An 18,116-nucleotide genomic window follows, 5' to 3' on the forward strand; every position below is an offset into this window, starting at 1 on the left:
AGGAGAGAAGGAGAAAAAAACATGAATGGGACATGTAATAATGTCAATATCAGTCAATGTAAGGGTTTTTAAAGGTACAGTGTGTAGAATTAAGCAGTGTTTAGCAGAACAGACAGAGATGGAATATAATATGCATGAGCAAGTTTCAATGTGTGTGTAATCACCTTATTTTAAAAATGTATAAAATTAGTTAACTTTTTATTTACATACAGAGAAGGACCCCTTCCATGGAGGCCGCCATTTTACTCTGCAACATTTCTTTGGGAGCGTGCCCATGTTCTATGTTCCCACATTTTGACAGCTATAAGTTCTGCTTCAGCCAAAACCCTTTCCGATCAGCCTATTTTATTTTTTCTTGTAATGATAGTGATTGTGACGATTTCTGCTGCTGCTGATTGAAATTAAATTACTCATTCATTCATTGCTTAATTTACTATAAAGTGCTTCCAAAAATCTTGTGGGAGGATGGGGCCTAGATTGAAGGTAAATGTAGGAACACAAGACCTAATTTTGAAAATGTCATAGAAATGTGGGAACATAGGGATGACCCCATTTCTACTAGGGATGTAAACAATTATTCAAGTACACTGGAAAACTGACACACTGACACACTGGGTTCCTATCTCATCCCCTTCCCCTCAACCCACCATCACTTACTTTAACTCACCTGTCCCATTGAAAGTATCTAACCATAGCCCTTTCTGGAGTCCCTGAGCTCCCTTGTCTCATAGGTTCCTCTGGATCTCTGCCATAGACGGCCTGCTGTTGTGGACATGCAAGACTCCAGCTGATATGGACATGCTGGACTCCAGTGGCAACAGCTACTACTCGCCTCATCACTATCATCGCTCTTTCTCTCTCTCTCTTATTCTCCTCCATCACTCATTCCAACCCCAACTCGTTGCTGTCTAACATGAGTCTGGTCCTGCTGGAGGTTTCTGCCTGTTAAAGGAAGTTTGTCCTTGCCTCTGTAACTTGCTAAATGCTGCAAAGTTCTCTGCTCATGGTGGATTAAGATGAGATCAAACTGGATCTTATCCTGTCTTGATGTTGGGTCTTTATTAATAATAGAACATAGACTACGGTCTAGACCTGCTCTGTTTGTAAAAGTTTCTTGAGATGACATTTGTTGTGATTTGGCTCTTTATAAATACAAGTGGATTGATTGATTGAAGGAGAAGGGGGATCAACTGTGGGAGAAATGGGATCGCTATAACCACAAAGACTCTTAACTTTTTTCTGTTTGTCTGAATGCCTTTGTTGTGTACTGTACCTGTCTACTATGCTTCAGTTTCACTTTATTTTTTTACTGATTATAATGTAATGTCCTAGACCTCACTTGTTCAATATTATATGTCCATATAAAACCAAATAAAAAGAAAAGTTTAAAGAAAACATCTCAGAAGAACATGTGAGGGCTGGAAGGTTGTCTGCCTTTTATCTTATTTTAATGCAAGTATTTAACCATAAGACTCAATGTGGTTGTGAGTGCATAAAACATAGTGTGATGTGACACTAACTGTGTGACTGGTTTAACTTTCACCTTCATTAGGAACTCAAAGCGGCGGGGAAGCTTTGACGCAACGCCGGAACCTTTGTTCTGACGCTTTAGCCGTTAACCGGAATTATTTTGTGGTGACACACGGTGCAGCTGAAGAAACGAGCAGCTAGTTGTAGCCGGTTGTAGCTAACTTACAGGCTAACTTTAGGTTAATCAAAGTGCAGTTTTCCTCCCATAGTACCAGAGGTTAGTGTGTCAGGATCTGGAGTTATACAATCATGTGTTGTTTTTTTAAAAAAATTAGCTAAATATATCATAAGCTAGCTTTAATAATGTTGAGCTTCTTGACAAGCTAACGTTAAATGTACTAAAGATCTACTGTGGAAGTTTAGCTAGATCTCCGATTAAGAGACAGATTACCTTAATGTGACCTTTGTCCTTAATATAATCCCAGATGATTCTGCTATTAGCACATGTGACAACAGTAAACATCTATGACTTGAACTGTCAGGCTCACACTCATTAGCATAACTTATTGTACTGACATATACTCCCTACAGTTATTAAAGTATGAATGATGTGTTTTTAGGGTGAAGGACAGTCAACATGGAGCCAGCGTGCCGCAAAGACAAACCAAAGCTGAACTCGACTCCGACCAGAGGAGACCGAGCCAAGCAGAAGTCTGCACAACAAGAGCTGAAACAACGACAGAGAGCAGAGGTGACACACATCACTACTTTACATTTAACGCACCTTACAAGAGACTGAACACCTTTACTGTATCTAATGTGTATATTTTGAATTACTTACAGTGTTGGACAGTAACAAACACAATGTTTTAAGTATCTGTACTTTACTTGAGTATTATATTTTGGGGAACTTATTACTTTTACTCCATTTAAAGACAAATATCATCCTTTTGACTCCACTACATTTCTATCAGTGCTCTAGTTACTTACTACTTTATCTTTGACGTCAGCTGATGAATTTTTTTTTCTGAAATCAGATCCTAAAGACTGTAAACTGTTGGTGTCCTTGTGTTTGGTATGTCTCAGTGGTGTAGCCGTACCTCGGTTGAGTGTAGATCAAACGTTCTTCAGATCAGTGCGTTCATTTAGTCGTGGTGATGATGGCTATGACTGAGAAGGATGATGATTCTCTACCTGAGCACCACGGCCATATTTTAAACCCACGTTTGAGGTTTTGAAATAAAGAATGATTGTTTGTATTGTTGTAAATCTCTGATGTGTTTACCACACAAACTTCATCACAGCTTACAAAACATCAGCATCTAACCTGAGAAAGCATGTGGAGGTCTGTAGCTAACACACTGCTTTGATTCCAGATGAACAATTGAGACTTGTCTGTGCTTGTAGTAACTTAGTTTATATTTCATGGTTTACTTCTTAGATATGAAATCATGTTTTCTAGATAAACAGAACAGAGCAGATTGTACACCCATGCATTCTTGACTGCACTCATGCTTTGTGAAAATATGTTTAGAGATATTTTAAAAAGTACTTTGAATACTTCAGTATTTTTAAAAACAAGTACTCCAGGACTTTAACTGAAGTCATAATCTGACTGAACAACTTTCACTTGTATTGGAGTAATGTTTGACCAGGAGGATCTATACTTTGACTTAAGTTATGACAACGTGAAGTTTGTCCACCTCTGATCCCCTCTAACTCCTGTCTCCGTTTCCTTCTTTATTTACAGATCTATGCCTTGAACAAGGTGATGACAGAGTTGGAGCAGCAGCAGTTCGAAGCCTTTTGTAAACAGATGCAGTCACAAGGAGAATGACGAGTCCTACCTAGCCTGCCTTCCTTCATCTGGACCAGGACCTACTGTTACAGACTCACAACCACATGCTCTGATGTTTGAGGAGACAATTTTAATGACTCAGCTGTCTGACCTTGTTAGCTGTCTGACCTCATTACCTGTATGTGAGAGAGAGAGAGATACAGAAATAACTAAAAGCATGGTTTGGGAAAATTATTTAAAATGCAACCACCAGGAAGCAGACATGCATATATCCTATGAATACTTAGGTTACAACTTATACTTAGGTCAAACTTTTCAACATTAATTTTGTGCTAAAACTGAGCTTGTAAGCTCTTTTTTTGTACAGTCAAACTTTAGATTAGCGATGCACCGAAATGAAATTTTTTGGCCGAAACCGAAAACCAAAATGAGGGAACCAAGGCTGAAAACCAAGTAAACCAAAATACATTTTTATGCCAATTATTAGTACCATTGCATTTATGGCTCTGACTGCACTGACATCACTAAAATCAAGGATCTCATTGAACATGTCAGACAACGAGGGTGCATGCCCCTCATCTGGTTCAGAGAGACAAGTCCTTTTTTCTGTGCTCTGTTCTCCTTCTTGCGCTGCGTGCTTCTCCGTCTCCAAGCGGGTTCTCTGCGTCCATCGCAGCCTGGATCATTTCTCATGCTGGCCGTGTTGTTTCGATGCATCCCTACTTTAAAATGAACGTGTTAATGTAGATTTTGAGGTCAGGTCAAACCAATCAGTAGCTGATATGGCTTATGAAGGATAAAGATGAGATGTTCTTAGTTTTTCAGACACTTACCTCTTGAAAGAACATCATTGTACCTATTTGAGTATGACTCATTTCAGACTCAATATTTAACTTGAAGTATGAGATGCAGCGTAGACAGCTGAGATGGGAGCTAACGTCCCTTTTGTATTTGCTAGTGGAGGAGCTTGCTAGCGAAGCCTCAAGATTCTCACCTTTCTTCTTGTTTCTGCAGAAGGAATATAAACAGTGTTGTAACTTTGCATTCATGACATGAAGCCCTCAGAATCAGAACCAGGTTTACTGCTACGTGCTAAGTAGACTGAATCAAGGAACTGTGAAGTGAAAGAAGAGCTGCAAAAAGCTCCATAACATAACATAACATAACATGAATAGAGCAGCTAAAATGACTAACATTAAACCTGTGTCTAAATGTGATGACAGAGCTGTACAGATAATTAATGGTTTGGTATCAGAGCAGCTGTTTAAGGCTTCACCCTGCAGCACCTTGCTGACATCAGAGTGCGTTAGTTATCTGTGTGTGAGACATGAAACAATGATTGCATCTTATTTTATTAAATCTGGAATACTCTTTTTCAGAAGTGTTAAAGTAAGCACACATTTTATTATGCAATGCTACACTTAATACATGTGTCGCCCTTAAAGCCTTTATATATTTTTGTTGACAGGACGCGTGTGTTCACGATTCAGACTCAGTGTCTACTGTTTGATGATGTGCTTTAACTACACGGCTGAAATGTGAAATGTTTTAGATAAGTTGAATCACAGTGATTGGGAAATGTTACTCATTAATTTGTGTTAATCCACACTCATTTATCCCACCAATGTGCTTAACCCATTGTATATCATCCAGCAACAAAACTTTCTCCATGCAATCAGCAGTCAGTTGAAGCATTAGTGACATTTGAAGCTTTGACTGTCATCTATAAAGTTCATCTCCCCAAAAAGTGACACAACATGATGAAGCAATGCAAGAGACAGAAGTCAGAGACTGAGTTTGGACCTTGGGTGTAATCTGCTCATCACTTGTAGTTTTAAAAAGTCAGAAACACACTGTGAGCTCCTCCCAGCTTAGGATTCATAACTTCAAAACATTTGATACTGTAAAAAGGATTAGAGCTCTTCAGTGTTGAATTTGGGTCCCATGATTTGTTTTCGGTATCCAACACAGCCACAGACCTTAACTCTTAACAGAACTGACAGAACAAGAGGATTTTGTTTCATACTGAAGGTATTCTCAGTGTTTTATGTCAGGTTACATTGAGTATTAATCGCCTTGTAAGAGCAGCAGCACGATGTGATTAAAGGGCCTGTAAGACTAAATGAATAGTGAATGCTGTTCTCATCCCTGCACCTTGCCATGAGGGAGGCCTTTGATTTGTGAAACCCTCAATCATTAAACAATCACTAAATTTAAACCATGACTGGTTTTACACTAAGTGTCAAAAAGGAACAGAAATGGCAATCTAACTTCCAAACTCCCCTTTACCTTAAATGTAGCTTTAAACAGACTGTGCCCTCAGATATACCACTGTCACTTTGAACAAGTCACACACAGTCCCTTCTGGCCTGTAAGTGTCACATTTTACTTTAACATTTACAAGTTTTTTGTGGTCAAGTTCACTACTTTGATGTTTTCTTTGTGTGAAGTTTTTGTATGGTTTAGTGGACTCTGTCACCCACTTTGAGAATTATTTAAATTTGATTGATCAAAAATAAAGTGAATTGTTTTTTGCTCTTTTATTTGATGTGTGTTTGATTTATCCTTCATTAGTGAATGATGGCTGGATAGCATGTTAGATACTGATTGGGGTTATATCTATCTTGTGTATTCTTTATTCTTTATTGGGATCCCCATTAGTTTCCACAGTGTGGTTGCTAGTCTTCCTGGGGTCCACACAACAAAACAAAAATAAAAACAATTACTTAAAATCACACAGTATCCATAAAACAAAAATGCAATAGCAGCCAATTATAAAAATCAGAAATGAAATGCAAAATAAACGAAAGTGTCTGAGCGAATAAACGATGAGTAGCACTAAACGACAAAATAATAGAAACAAAAACAAAATTTTCACCAAAAATTAATAAAACAAAAAGTTTCAAAACAGTGATCATATAACGTCTATGAGAGATTCATCAGCATTTGATTTAGTGACTTTTTAAAAGTATGTTACTGTAGTACTGAAATGTGGCTTTACTTCTTGTGCTAAAGATTTGATCAGTAGCCATTGACTTTGACGCTGATGATCACTCAAGAAGATGTAAAAAGAAAACAATTGACCTGATACTCTACGTTTCTATGACTTAGAACCTGGAACCCAACGGAAAGGTATAATAGCATTTATTACCTGACTTTCTTACTGATCTTCTGGTTGTGTAAGAAGCTTGATTCTGATTGGTCAAAACCCCTTGACTACAGTTATTAACTTTCACTAACATGAGCAACACCAGAGTCAAACTGATCACACGTCATGTCAAATCAATCCACGGAAAAGAGTTCAGACACATTTAGCTTCTGTTTGTTGACACCATAGACCGTTAGCTTCAGTTAACATGCTAAATCAGCAGGCTACAGATGTTTACATATTAGATCCTGTCCATCAATATGATCAAGGAGCAGAGCAGGTAAGAGAAACTGTAGGTTAGCGATCTCTACAAAGAAACTTAAACCATGAGCGGTGGTGATGATAGCAGCAGGGTTCAAAGTTGTGACATTAGTTTCTTTTTAAAGGTGTGTGAACCGCAGAGCTCAGAGAAGAAGGAGAGCTGAATGAGGACAGTTTCATGTTCCGCTTAGTGTCGGGGTCTTGTCTCATCCTATTTCCCATAAGTACCTGCTAATCATACATTGTTCCTTACATAAATGTCACAGATTCAACTCAGTTATGGGGCATACAGATTCAGTGAGCCTGCTCATCTTGTCTACTTCACTACCAGTAGAAATGTTCAGTTCAAAAAAGTAATTTGAGGTAAGCTAGCTAATTCAGTTTAAAGCTCATGTGAGGAGTTTTTCTGAAACTGATGACCAATGAGAACTAACCCGACCATCAGTGTAAAGATTATTTCCCTACAGTCATTTTTAAAGGTGACATATTACACTCTTTTTCATCAATATATATTGGTCTAAGAAGTCCCCAAAACATGTCTTTAAAGTTTATGCTCAAAAAAACACTTTGAAATCAGATTTTGGCATGCCTGAAAAGCCCTCTTCTTCAGCCCTGCTCAGAACAGGCTGTTTTCTGTGTATGTCCCTTTAAATGTGAATGAGCCCTCTGACCACGCCCCCTCAGGAAGTGGATGTGCCCTCGGCTCTCCATCACGTTGATCTAATGTTTACATGTTTGCTGCATAGACATGGCTGCTCACAGACCCGCGTTACTTCATCCCTCTGAATTTGATCCAGATTTCTGAAGGATTGGTCACAGATTTTGTGTTTCTTGTTGTTTTATTTGTCAGTATGTCGACGTGTGTCTTGGTACACAGTTACGAACATGTAGCTATGTGGCTATGCTAACTAGTGCTAGCACTTTTCCATGAAAAATAAAAATCATCCACTAGATCTTCAAATCTGCAGACGTGGGGAGTAAAACCGACCTTTGTGTTTATTAAGACAGCCTACAACTAGCATGCCTCCCTCCTAAGCTCCTTGTTAGCACACGTGTGCAGGGAATGAAAAATGGAGGAGGGGTTGAGTCGTGTTTTATACAGTCTATGGGCTAAACAAGCTCCGAGCTCTGACTTCTGTCACAGACCAGATGTCGTTATGACGTAACAAAAACACTGGAAACTGAAACGGCTCGTTTCACACACATTTACAGAAAGGTGGAGAAATCAAAACAGGGGCAGAATGGATTTTTTTCATTTTCGGGGGGTTTGTAGACATGCCAGTGACACATATTTCAGGTAGAGAACCATTAAAAAGTTGATTTTGCATGATATGTCACCTTTAATGTCTGTAACCTCTGTGAGGGGTAGGGGTCAGGTGAGAGGATTAACAGCATGCTGCAGGAGAAGCCTTTGTTTACATTTCCATAGCAGAATGAGAGTTAGACTGACAGTGAATGAGAGCAGGATGGGATGCTTTTCTGTAGAAACACTTTTCTTTCATGCGCTCGAGCAAATCAGCAAACAGATAAGAGGCACTGCTTTGTCCACAGGGGGCGCCAACATTAACACATGACCAAAGTTCCTCTTTCCTTTTAAGAAACATTTTGTGGAGTATAATCTATATGTGCCTATAAGATAGTACTCAAATCAATTCAGTGCTTTTTCACCTCTACAGCAAAGCAAACACATGTCTGGGTAATAACAATGTTTGTCCTCTGCTGCAGATAATCAACATATCAATCATATAAAGAAACATAGAGCAGTGTGTTTTCTTCACCCTCGTCTAGTCACAAGAATCTTTGAACCACAATAAACAGAGTAAGACCAAATGAACCTTTTAGACTGTTTCCATCCTTTTTATTCCAACTTGAATGATGAAGAAATTGACTGTTTACAAAAGCTCCAACACGTCATTCAGTGTAACTCCGGGGTAAGTCACAGTGCAGGGGTAGTGGTTAGAGACCATGAATCAGGACTATTGCAAGCAGCTGTTTAAATATTGGGAAGTTAGTAAAGCACACATGCCGCTGTGGGGAGGTTTGTTTACTCTGTTACTACAGCCTTCATAGCAGCAATGTTTCCACAGCATCAACAGCACTGGGTAAGGTAAAGCTGGTCCTATAAACCATGAAACCTACTCTACTCTTTATCACTCATCTGTCCGTAGACCTAGCTCTGTAGCTTCCTTTACCTTCACTCCTTCCACTCCTGATCAGACATCCACAGTAACAGAGCTTCCAGTGACCCTAACTCCAAACCAACCGTCCCAGAAGTTTGAGTCTTGTCCTCCGTGTTCAAAGGAGATGAAACGCAGTCCAGGGCCGTAGTCAGAAAACGTGTGGCTGACCTGAAAATCAAAGAATGAGACAACTGCTGTTACGTGTGTGTGTCGATTAGACCATCCAGACTTTTACTTAGTAAGTTAAAATTATTAAGAGTGTTTAAAGTTTAAAGGATGGGTGTATATTCGGTATTTGGGAAACAGTGTGTGTGGTTCTGTTTTTTGTTTACTTGTCATTTCTTATATATTTGTTAAACGGTTTCTTGGTTTGTTACCCTCTGTCTTTGTCAACATACTATGTCTATGTTATATATGGGAGTGTATGTTCATGTAAGATGGAGTCTTTTTATTTCTTGTCTGAAAATCAATAAAAACTGTTGAACATATAAAAAGAGTGTTTAAAGTGAGATTGCAGCGCCTTCTTGGGACCAGCTGTGATGTTGTTATGGAGTAATGTGTAGGTCGGTGAGGTTGAGAGTTAATAAGCAGGTTCAGAAAAACATCAACAAACAAGATCCATCCCTAAGATACTGAAGAGCTTTGACTGTAACCATGAGAGTTAACCTGCACATTAACATCTAACCAAAAACACAACATTTCTCTAAACTCCTCCAGACTGACTTAGAACCTCTGTTAAAAACAGCCTCATTTAAAGAAGACTGGAGATGCTCACAGGGATTAAGATTAAATAATGCACGATCCTCTGAGGGCAAAGTTGATCCAGGCTCTTTTTTTGCTCAGGGGACGAATATGTTTTCTATTCTTAGCTGGTAAGCAGGACTTATTCCCATAGAGAAAACCCAGTTGAGGCCTTAGCTTTCCAACTAGGTTTGAAATGGGGGACCTAAAAGAAAGATCCTGCTCTAGCCAGATGCCCAAGTATTTAAAATGTTTCACATGTTCAGTTTAACATTTTTAAACATGGACGCACCTGCTTCTGCGTTAAAAGCATTGGATGCATTAAATCATAGCACTCTTTGCTTCATCACAGATCAAAGTTTTCGACTTTACTATTGGGACCTATATCACACCGTGGGCTGGTGTGATACAGGGCACTCATACATAAACTCCCTCTTGACTTGTCTAGTCTTTTCTCTCAAAACGTTTCAAACTATATAACTAGGGATGCAACGAATATTCGGCTACCGAAAATTTTGGAAGAAGTGCATTTTCAACACGGCCGAACAGAATTTTGTGATGACGCAAGCAAAAACCGCAGCCAGTATGCGCTTGTCTGGATAAGGGCCAACATGTCTGCCTCTGTTGTTCCTTTAATTGCAGCACTAAAGCGTCTTCTAAGCAAAGAGGTTGAGACGAACCACGGAGTGAAAACAATGAAAAGTACACTCTTAGAGTCTGTCAGCACACGTTTCTCTTAGATCGATTCGGATCCTCTGCACTTCATCGCAACTGTACTTGATCCGCATAAAGATCATTACTTGGATGTGGGAATAAAGCAGCATGCATGAGAAATGATTCAGGCCGCAATGGATGCGGAGAACCCACTTGGAGACGGAGAAGCGCATAGCGCAGGAAGACGGAGAACAGAGCACAGAAAAAAGGACTTGTCTCTCTGAACCAGATGAGGGGCATGCACCCTCGTCTGATATGTTCAATGAGATCCTTGATTTTAGTGAGGTTAGCACACAGTCACAGCCAAAAATGCAATGGTTGGGGAGACCGGGGACAGTTGTAACATTTTTGACATTTCTGTCTATAACTTTGAGATCTTTTAACCCAGGGTGTTCAAACTGCTATACAAACTAGCTGCAACTAAAATGAGCATATGCAGAGTGAATCAGGTGATTCCTAACTTGTTCCTGATTGGAGCAAGTGCACCCGTGTTACAACTGTACCCGGTCTCCCTACTAACAGTTGGCATAATAATTTATTTCAGTATTTCAGTTTTCGGCCTTGGTTTCCTCATTTCAATTTTCAGTTTTCGGCCGAGAATTTTAATTTCGTTGCATCCCTAAGTATAACCAGATCTCAGAACTGGATTACTTTATAAACATCAAGGTTCAGAATTGAATAAGGAAAGATTGATTTTGTTATTACTGCTCCCATGATGTGGAATAAATTTCAAATGACAGCTAAACTCCCCTCTCTGATATCTGATGATGTTTTTAAAGAGGTAGTGTCTGAGCTGCTTAAAGAAAGTAGCTGCAGTTGTTTTAAAACTTGAAAGCATTTAGAACAGTTTGGTTTGCAAGTATGAATGAATGAAGTTGATAGTGTATCTGTGACAATTTTCTATGTGTTTTTGTTTTGTTAGTTGTATTTATTTGTATTGCTGCAGGGCACCCCTGAAAAAGAGACCTCAGTCTCAGTGGGTTCTCCCTGATAAAATAAAGAATTATTTTTTTTTTTTTTAAATGCAGGACTCTTTTAATCCCCTTGTTCTTACTTGGAAGTTTTTGTAGCTCTGACTAAAGGCATCCCCCCCAACATCTAAAACATATTTATTCACAATTTTTTTTTTTGCATCAGACTTTGAAAGCGTGGACAAATAACTTTCATATTGTCAATGTGTCCTATAATTTGTCTCTAAGAGTGCAGGGACGAGCTAATCAGACCTGAACTGTTTTTGGAACCATGCTGTAAATATGTTTATTTCTGCTGTAAAGATCGTCTTCTTTGAATTGGTGTGTATGTGGTTTCTGGTGTTTTTGCAGCCAGCCTCAAGTGGACGCTCGATGAACTGCAGTTTAACACTTCTGCATGGGCTTCATATTTTAAGACCTGAGGTTGCCGCTTGGTATGTCCCTGTACTCTAAATGACAGTGTTGTAGTGCTGGAATCCAGAACTTGGACTTGAGCGCTTAGGACTTCTGACTCGAGGTTTTGTGACTTGGCTACATTCTGCTGTGCGACAGGACTCTTTCAGTGCATTCCTATCCCACTGTACCTGTTTCCAAGAGCAGTCGTCACAGTCGGGGTCGAGAGTCACTGGCTCAGGTTTGAACGACTGCATGACCTCCTGATCACCATCCAGCAGACAGACAGTCATTTGGTAAGAGCAGCCACAATCTGTCCTCCCACCGTACCTATACGAGGAGCCACAACACTCAATGACATCAGTGACCTACAAAATGTTCTCATGAGCACCTCAGTCTCCCCTTGTCTTACCAGTCCTCCACTGCGACAGCAGGCTGAGAGTCCAGCTGTTCGTCTGAGTAACCCCCCGCTGACAGGTCAATCACTTGTCTCTTCAGACAGAGCCTGGAACAACACAAAGTCTGTCAGAAAGAGATCTCACAAGACAGGGGAGAAAACAGGCAACTCAGCTTTATTTAATTTAAATTTCAATACAGGTAACAAAGTGCTGTACAGTGGGCGATTTAACATAAAGAAGTGCAAAGCAAAAAAAATCGAAACAAATAAAATGAAATAAAACTTAAAAACATACAAACTGAAAAAACAGAGCCTTAAAATCAGAGCTAAAATTAAATAAAATCAAACAATAAAAGCTTTCCTGTAAAAATATGTGTCTTGAGTAATGACATAAAACAAGGGACTGACTCTGCAGGTCTGATCTCCTCTGGCAGGCTGTTCCAGAGTGAAGAAACTATGACTGAAGAAACCCTGTCCCCTTTAGTTAGCAGAGCACTGCCAGAGGATCTCAGACTGAGACCAGGTTTGTAGGGGGGAGAAAATGACTTGACAACACATTGGAGCGACAAACACTTACTCAAAGGAGGTTGCAAAATACTTGGTCACACCATCATTGCAGAAGTCGAAGCCACAGTCTCCCGGCATGTCCTCCACCTTCCACCCACTCCCTCCGTTCTCCGTCAGCTCCCAGAACTCCAGCTGCTCTGAGATAGAAATGCACAGTTTGAGGATGATCTTATGGAAGTACTTAGTATCTCCTACCATTAATTATTTAAAGTCGGGTTTGATTCAAGTAGCCATTCAAGTTTGATAAGCAACTTAAAGGGCTTAGGATGTATCCAGCCTTGTCTTTAAAAAATGAAGAATGAAGGATAAATAAAGAAGAAACTCAGCTTCAAATATATTGAACTGTGCAGAAATGAAAGTGGTGAGTTGTAACAGTGAAATCACACAAAAGTGAACTATTAATTGTTAGGACAAAGGGATATCTGAAGCCTCCTCTTCTTTTCTTTTCTTTATATTGTTTGACTGGTTCTCATATGGGAAATTGGGATTGGTTTGTCACTGGTTTGTCTGACACTGTTAAACGCACCCATGAAATGGGCTTGTTTGTCGTCACCTGATTGAAGTGTTGAGCCGCAGCTGGGAAGCGAAGAGAACGCCAACTCATCAAGATGGGACTCAACCAGAGATGACCACAAACCTTCGGAGAGCCAACAGCACTTTTTAAAGACTTATCCCAACCAAACAAAACAACTATTAAACTCATAAGAAGACGCTTGGGCTCACCCCTCACCACCCACGCCGACCAGTATATTCCCCGGCAGACAGGTGCATGTGAGCGGACCCCTTTTCAGTTTCCCCTACTGAGAACCAGTCCTATCTTTTACTCTCGTTTGATCACTGTTCAGGTTAGGGCTGTTAGGTGGCATTCATACCTCTACTCGGGGAAGTCCGTAACATAACATACAAGTTTAAGTTCAAATTTTTCTATCAACATGTTAACATATGTTCTGAAGCATCGGGTAACTGTGAACAAACATACTGAATGAACTGCTTTGGTTTTTATTCTGTAAACCTGGAGCTTGGTCATCCCAGCCTCTGATTGGATGGTTCTGTGACATGTGATTGAGTAACCAGGAAGTGTTTTGATGAAGTGGCTGACAGACTGCTGAGAAAGTTATCCGTCTCCATCCTGCTGTGATTCAACTACCACACATCAAATCTGCACGTCACAGTGGTGTTAATCTGCTCTCATAATCCAGGGCAATGAATATGTAGAAGTAAATAAATACAGTTCAAGGTCAAATATTCCTTTAAGCAGATCAGATGTGTTTGTAGCTTTGTTTGAAAAATTCAGTCAGTGATATTTATATCATAGCTCAACTGTTATCAGTCTCTGTTTGTATGAAGACTTCTCTGATCCAGGTGCTGGATGGATGTTAGCCAGACTGATATTTGATACATCAGTTTTTGAGATCTCTACATCATCAGTGTGATATATTTTTTCAGGAAAAAAATGAGGTATCCAATCAGATTCATGCAGTGCACGGATAATCCACCAGGTGTGAGTAACTCATGCACAAGAAGGACGTCACTTGAGACATTCAAAATGGCAGCTGTGGATCAGAGACCCACTCAAGGTTTTTCAGGGATATTTTTACAAAGTTTGAAAAGTTTGGATGAAAAAAACTTTCAAATTGTTACTGAAACTTCAAGAGGAATATTTACTGGATTGATGCAATGTAAAACTAATTAATATTTCATTACTTCATTTATAGTCAAATCATGTTGAAAATGTGTGTATCAAAACTAATACAGCAGGTATATAAGGTCATTTATTTACAAATCTGTCAATCATCATTTTATTATATTTCATACATTATGCATTCCATAAAGCAACATACAGTCTTTTTATTATTTAAGAACATGTTTAAATGACATAATGAGGAATATTTAGAGTAGAAATTGAGATATTTATAATGTATATTGTATTTTTATATATGTAACCTTCTGTATCATGATGATTGAGGACTGGTTGAATGTTACCATGGCTCCCTAGTAAATAATTATCTTTTGCTCATTGATTTCAACTAAAAACTGAACAATTCAGAGAAGAAATATACAATAAACTAGGTTTTTTGATACAGAGTATGTATGACGTTGTCGTGCAATATGAAAAAAAAAATTCTGTTTGAAATTACTGGGGGGAAAATGTGAAGGAAACTCAAAGTTTAATAGGCCAAAAATGTTGTTTTTATATGTTTTAGTTTTTTTTTTAAAGAAGAAACTTTGAGCAAAAAAAAAAAAAATGCACCAAAATGCCTAATGTATAACATATGATACAAATTAAAACTCATATATGAAAATTTCTATTTAATTATTATTATTTATTTTTTTGTCAGAAGGTCCAACAAACACTCCATTTTCAAAGAATTAGAATTTTCTGGCAATTATTTGATGGTTCAGGCTTTACAGGGTGAAGCCTGTGAGATATTTCTGAAAGCCCTTTTCAAAATCCTCTAAACTGTGAAGGACATGATTCGAATGCCTTCTAGTTCTGTTCGGTTACCTCTACATAACACAGCTGCAGCTGCAGCATTGTGGAGTAAAACTGCAGTAAATGATGCAGGTATAAATGGCATCCTGTCATAGCTTTAACTTCATAAGGGAATATGATGTGTTTGTGGAATAAGACGGTATGAACAGATCAGATGTGTTTAAATAAGAAACAGATTTCTTGCTAATATTCTAAAAATCCAAGTTTTCTTTTTTTTAACTTCAGTTTTGTAAACAGCAGAGTCACTTCTGTTGTGTTCACTTGAAACTGCATGTGTGCTTTAGTGCAGGGGTTCCCAAAGTGTGGGTCAGGACCCCCTGGGGGGTCGCGAGACACAAATGGGGGGTCAGGAGATGTCTTCCAGAATGATTTTTTAAAAGTTATCTAAAAATATGTATTATTATTATTATTATTATTATTATTATTATTATTATTATTATTATTATTATTTATGTATTTTTGTTTATTTCCCTTGTTTTCCTATCATTTTTGTATTTTTTTGTATTTTATTCTTCTCTTTGTTTGTTTTGTATTACTTATATATATTCTGTTAACTTGTGGTAAACAAAGAATTACAGAAATAATGCAATAAAAAAAGTTGATTGACAAAATGTATCTAAAAATAGTAAATTTTACCCATTATAGTAAAAAGTATCAACAAAAATAGTAGCTAAACATGAAATAAAACCTTGAAAATAGAACATGTAAAGAGTTTTCTGCCTTTCTTTTTGCCGAATGACTCCTAAGTTTAGGGTTAGTGAACAGTTAATTATCAAAAGCATCAGTAGCAGTAGGTTAATTTATAACAGCACAGGAAACAGCCACATGCTCATATAGGTAGGCTAATTTTCTGCAGACCAGCGAAATGAAGCCACATTGAATCACTTTGAGGGACATTGGGGGTCGCGAGTCTTTGGCACCTATATTTTGGGGGTCATGGGCTGAAAAGTTTGGGAACACCTGCTTTAGAGGGTAAACATTCTCTGTATTTCTTGCTAGTTTCATACTTTTGAAAATTTGGGGAGGGGAAACCTGGAGTCCAGCAGGAGACACACCCCTGATCCTCTAATTTAGCTGCAGATGCTGAATGAAGAAGAGACATCTTACCTTCCCCACTGGGATTCTTCAGCAGGTTTATTGCCATGATTGCAGATTCTCCAGTAGAGGCAGGGTCTGAACCGGAGGAACAGGAAACACACATTGATCAATAAGTGTTTCTGCTGCAGTATCATTTATACACTCTCCAGAAGCAAGCTGCCATTCCTTAATATACGTCTATAACCTGCACAGAGATGCAGCCACTGTCCAAGAAGGAAGGCATGAGGTGTTTGGTCTGAAGTGTTTGTGACAGATCCTGATCTTTGAATGGCATTCAACTCAGTGTGACACACTAATGTGTTGCTAAGTGACAAACAAAGAGCTAGGTCCAGTGTACCAGATCAAAAATAAAGGACCCAGTGAGGCTGGGCCAGGCCGGGTTCTGCACAGATTCCAAACCCAAACAGTAATACCCTGTGTGCTGACTCACAGCACAACTGATGGGGCAAAGCCTTTCACTTTAACATGCTGAATAGGAGGTATCAAAGAGGATCAGCCTGTCATCAAACCAACATCAGTCAGCAGGAAAACAATCTATGATTGAGTGCTGCTGTCTGCTAAAGGTCGGTTTGTAGAGGAATGAACACTGCAGTATCATTTTTACTCACTTGAACTACTTTTAATTCTCGTACTTTCTCGTTGATTCAGCAAAGAAATCTCCTTATTGCAAATATAGTTAGCTAAACTTACATCAATGTCAAATCTGTGTGTGCAAGATGTGTGTGTCTCTGATCTGTTACAGCAATAACAACACACACAATGAGAACTAGAAACTTTAAGAAAAGTATCTGTCTTTGCTCTGTGTTACAGACGTATCAACAGAGGTGTCCTTTTTCTCAGGTTCAGAGAACAGAAGACGCTTTGTGTGCATCACACACCATGGAGCTGCGTATTTATCCTGCATTTTCATGGCTCACTGAGGCATCAAACAAGTACAGCTGAGTCATCTGCGCCTGCAGACTATAAGTCAGACGAGTTAAAGATGCAGTACACACATGGAGTATAAAGGACACCAGCTTCTCTGAATAACAACATAAGACAGAAAGTATACTCACAGCCTGGAAGGGCAAGGAAGTGCTGTCTTCTTTTACGTCTGTTTCTCTGGCTTACACTTGAGCTCCACTGCAGAAGAGTGCCCTCATGCCTGTGTGGCTTTCACAGCCAGATAGTGTGTGCCCTACACACACACACACACACACACACACACACACACACACACACACACACACACACACACACACACACACACACACACACACACACACACAGTGTGCAATGAGAAAGAGGGAGGGGAGGAGGGACACCGAACACCCAGTTTGCAAGGTGGGAGGGAGCATCCACACAGTGGAACTCAGCAGAAACACGCAGGCACACACTCAGCACAAATGTCGGTCAGTGCAAAAACATGAAGAGCAGAGATACAGAAAATCATTTGCTGCTTTTTAAAGAACAGAGAGTATTGGAACAAGAAAAACGTATGTAGAGTGGATATCAAAAGTCCACACACCCCTGTTAAAATGCCAGGTTTTGTGATGTAAAAAAATGAGGCCAAGACAAATGATGTCAGAACTTTTTTCACCTTTAATGTGACCTATAACATGAACAATTCAATTGAAAAAAAATTAAAATCTTTTAGGGGGAAGAATGAAAACGTTTATTTTTTTTCAATTGAATTGTTCATGTTATAGGTCACATTAAATAACAACAATAATAACTGGTATTTATATAGCGCCTTTCAAGAAACCCAAGGTCGCTTCACAGGGTCAGGTAGGGGGTCTGGGGGGCAGGTGGGGATAACACTATCTAACGGGGAAAGGCCTTGAGAAAAAGATGCGTTTTGACTGCTTTTTAAAACTGTCCAGGTTTGGGGCACTGCGGATGTCG

The 18,116-nt window shown here is 39.1% G+C and overlaps 2 protein-coding genes across 5 annotated transcripts; one reads left to right on the top strand and one right to left on the bottom strand.

Annotated features, from left to right (window-relative positions):
* The first annotated feature begins 1,607 nt into the window (after positions 1–1,607).
* On the top strand, positions 1,608–3,751 carry svbp (small vasohibin binding protein). The gene is made up of 3 exons (XM_034684690.1): positions 1,608–1,747; positions 2,091–2,221; positions 3,221–3,751. Exons 2-3 carry the CDS (start codon positions 2,108–2,110, stop codon positions 3,305–3,307), a joined length of 201 nt encoding a protein of 66 aa, XP_034540581.1. The 5' UTR covers positions 1,608–1,747; positions 2,091–2,107; the 3' UTR covers positions 3,308–3,751.
* A 4,181-nt stretch (positions 3,752–7,932) lies between these two features.
* Positions 7,933–17,417, bottom strand: fbxo2 (F-box protein 2). Of its 4 annotated transcripts, XM_034684700.1 has the most exons (7): positions 17,288–17,417; positions 16,242–16,307; positions 13,194–13,277; positions 12,651–12,777; positions 12,089–12,181; positions 11,868–12,006; positions 7,933–9,025 (listed from the first exon to the last, which is right to left on the bottom strand). In XM_034684700.1, exons 2-7 carry the CDS (start codon positions 16,276–16,278, stop codon positions 8,891–8,893), a joined length of 615 nt encoding a protein of 204 aa, XP_034540591.1. In that variant the 5' UTR covers positions 16,279–16,307; positions 17,288–17,417; the 3' UTR covers positions 7,933–8,890. The 4 variants fall into 4 exon arrangements, with proteins under 4 accessions (XP_034540591.1, XP_034540605.1, XP_034540597.1 ...); XM_034684706.1 differs by lacking the exon at positions 13,194–13,277 and having other exon boundaries at positions 8,510–9,025; positions 17,288–17,416; XM_034684724.1 differs by lacking the exons at positions 16,242–16,307; positions 17,288–17,417 and adding an exon at positions 13,364–13,486 and having other exon boundaries at positions 8,510–9,025.
* Positions 17,418–18,116: the final 699 nt, after the last annotated feature.

The sequence above is a fragment of the Notolabrus celidotus genome, chromosome 1, assembly GCF_009762535.1.
Source record: "Notolabrus celidotus isolate fNotCel1 chromosome 1, fNotCel1.pri, whole genome shotgun sequence".
NCBI classification, from domain to species: Eukaryota; Metazoa; Chordata; class Actinopteri; order Labriformes; family Labridae; genus Notolabrus; species Notolabrus celidotus.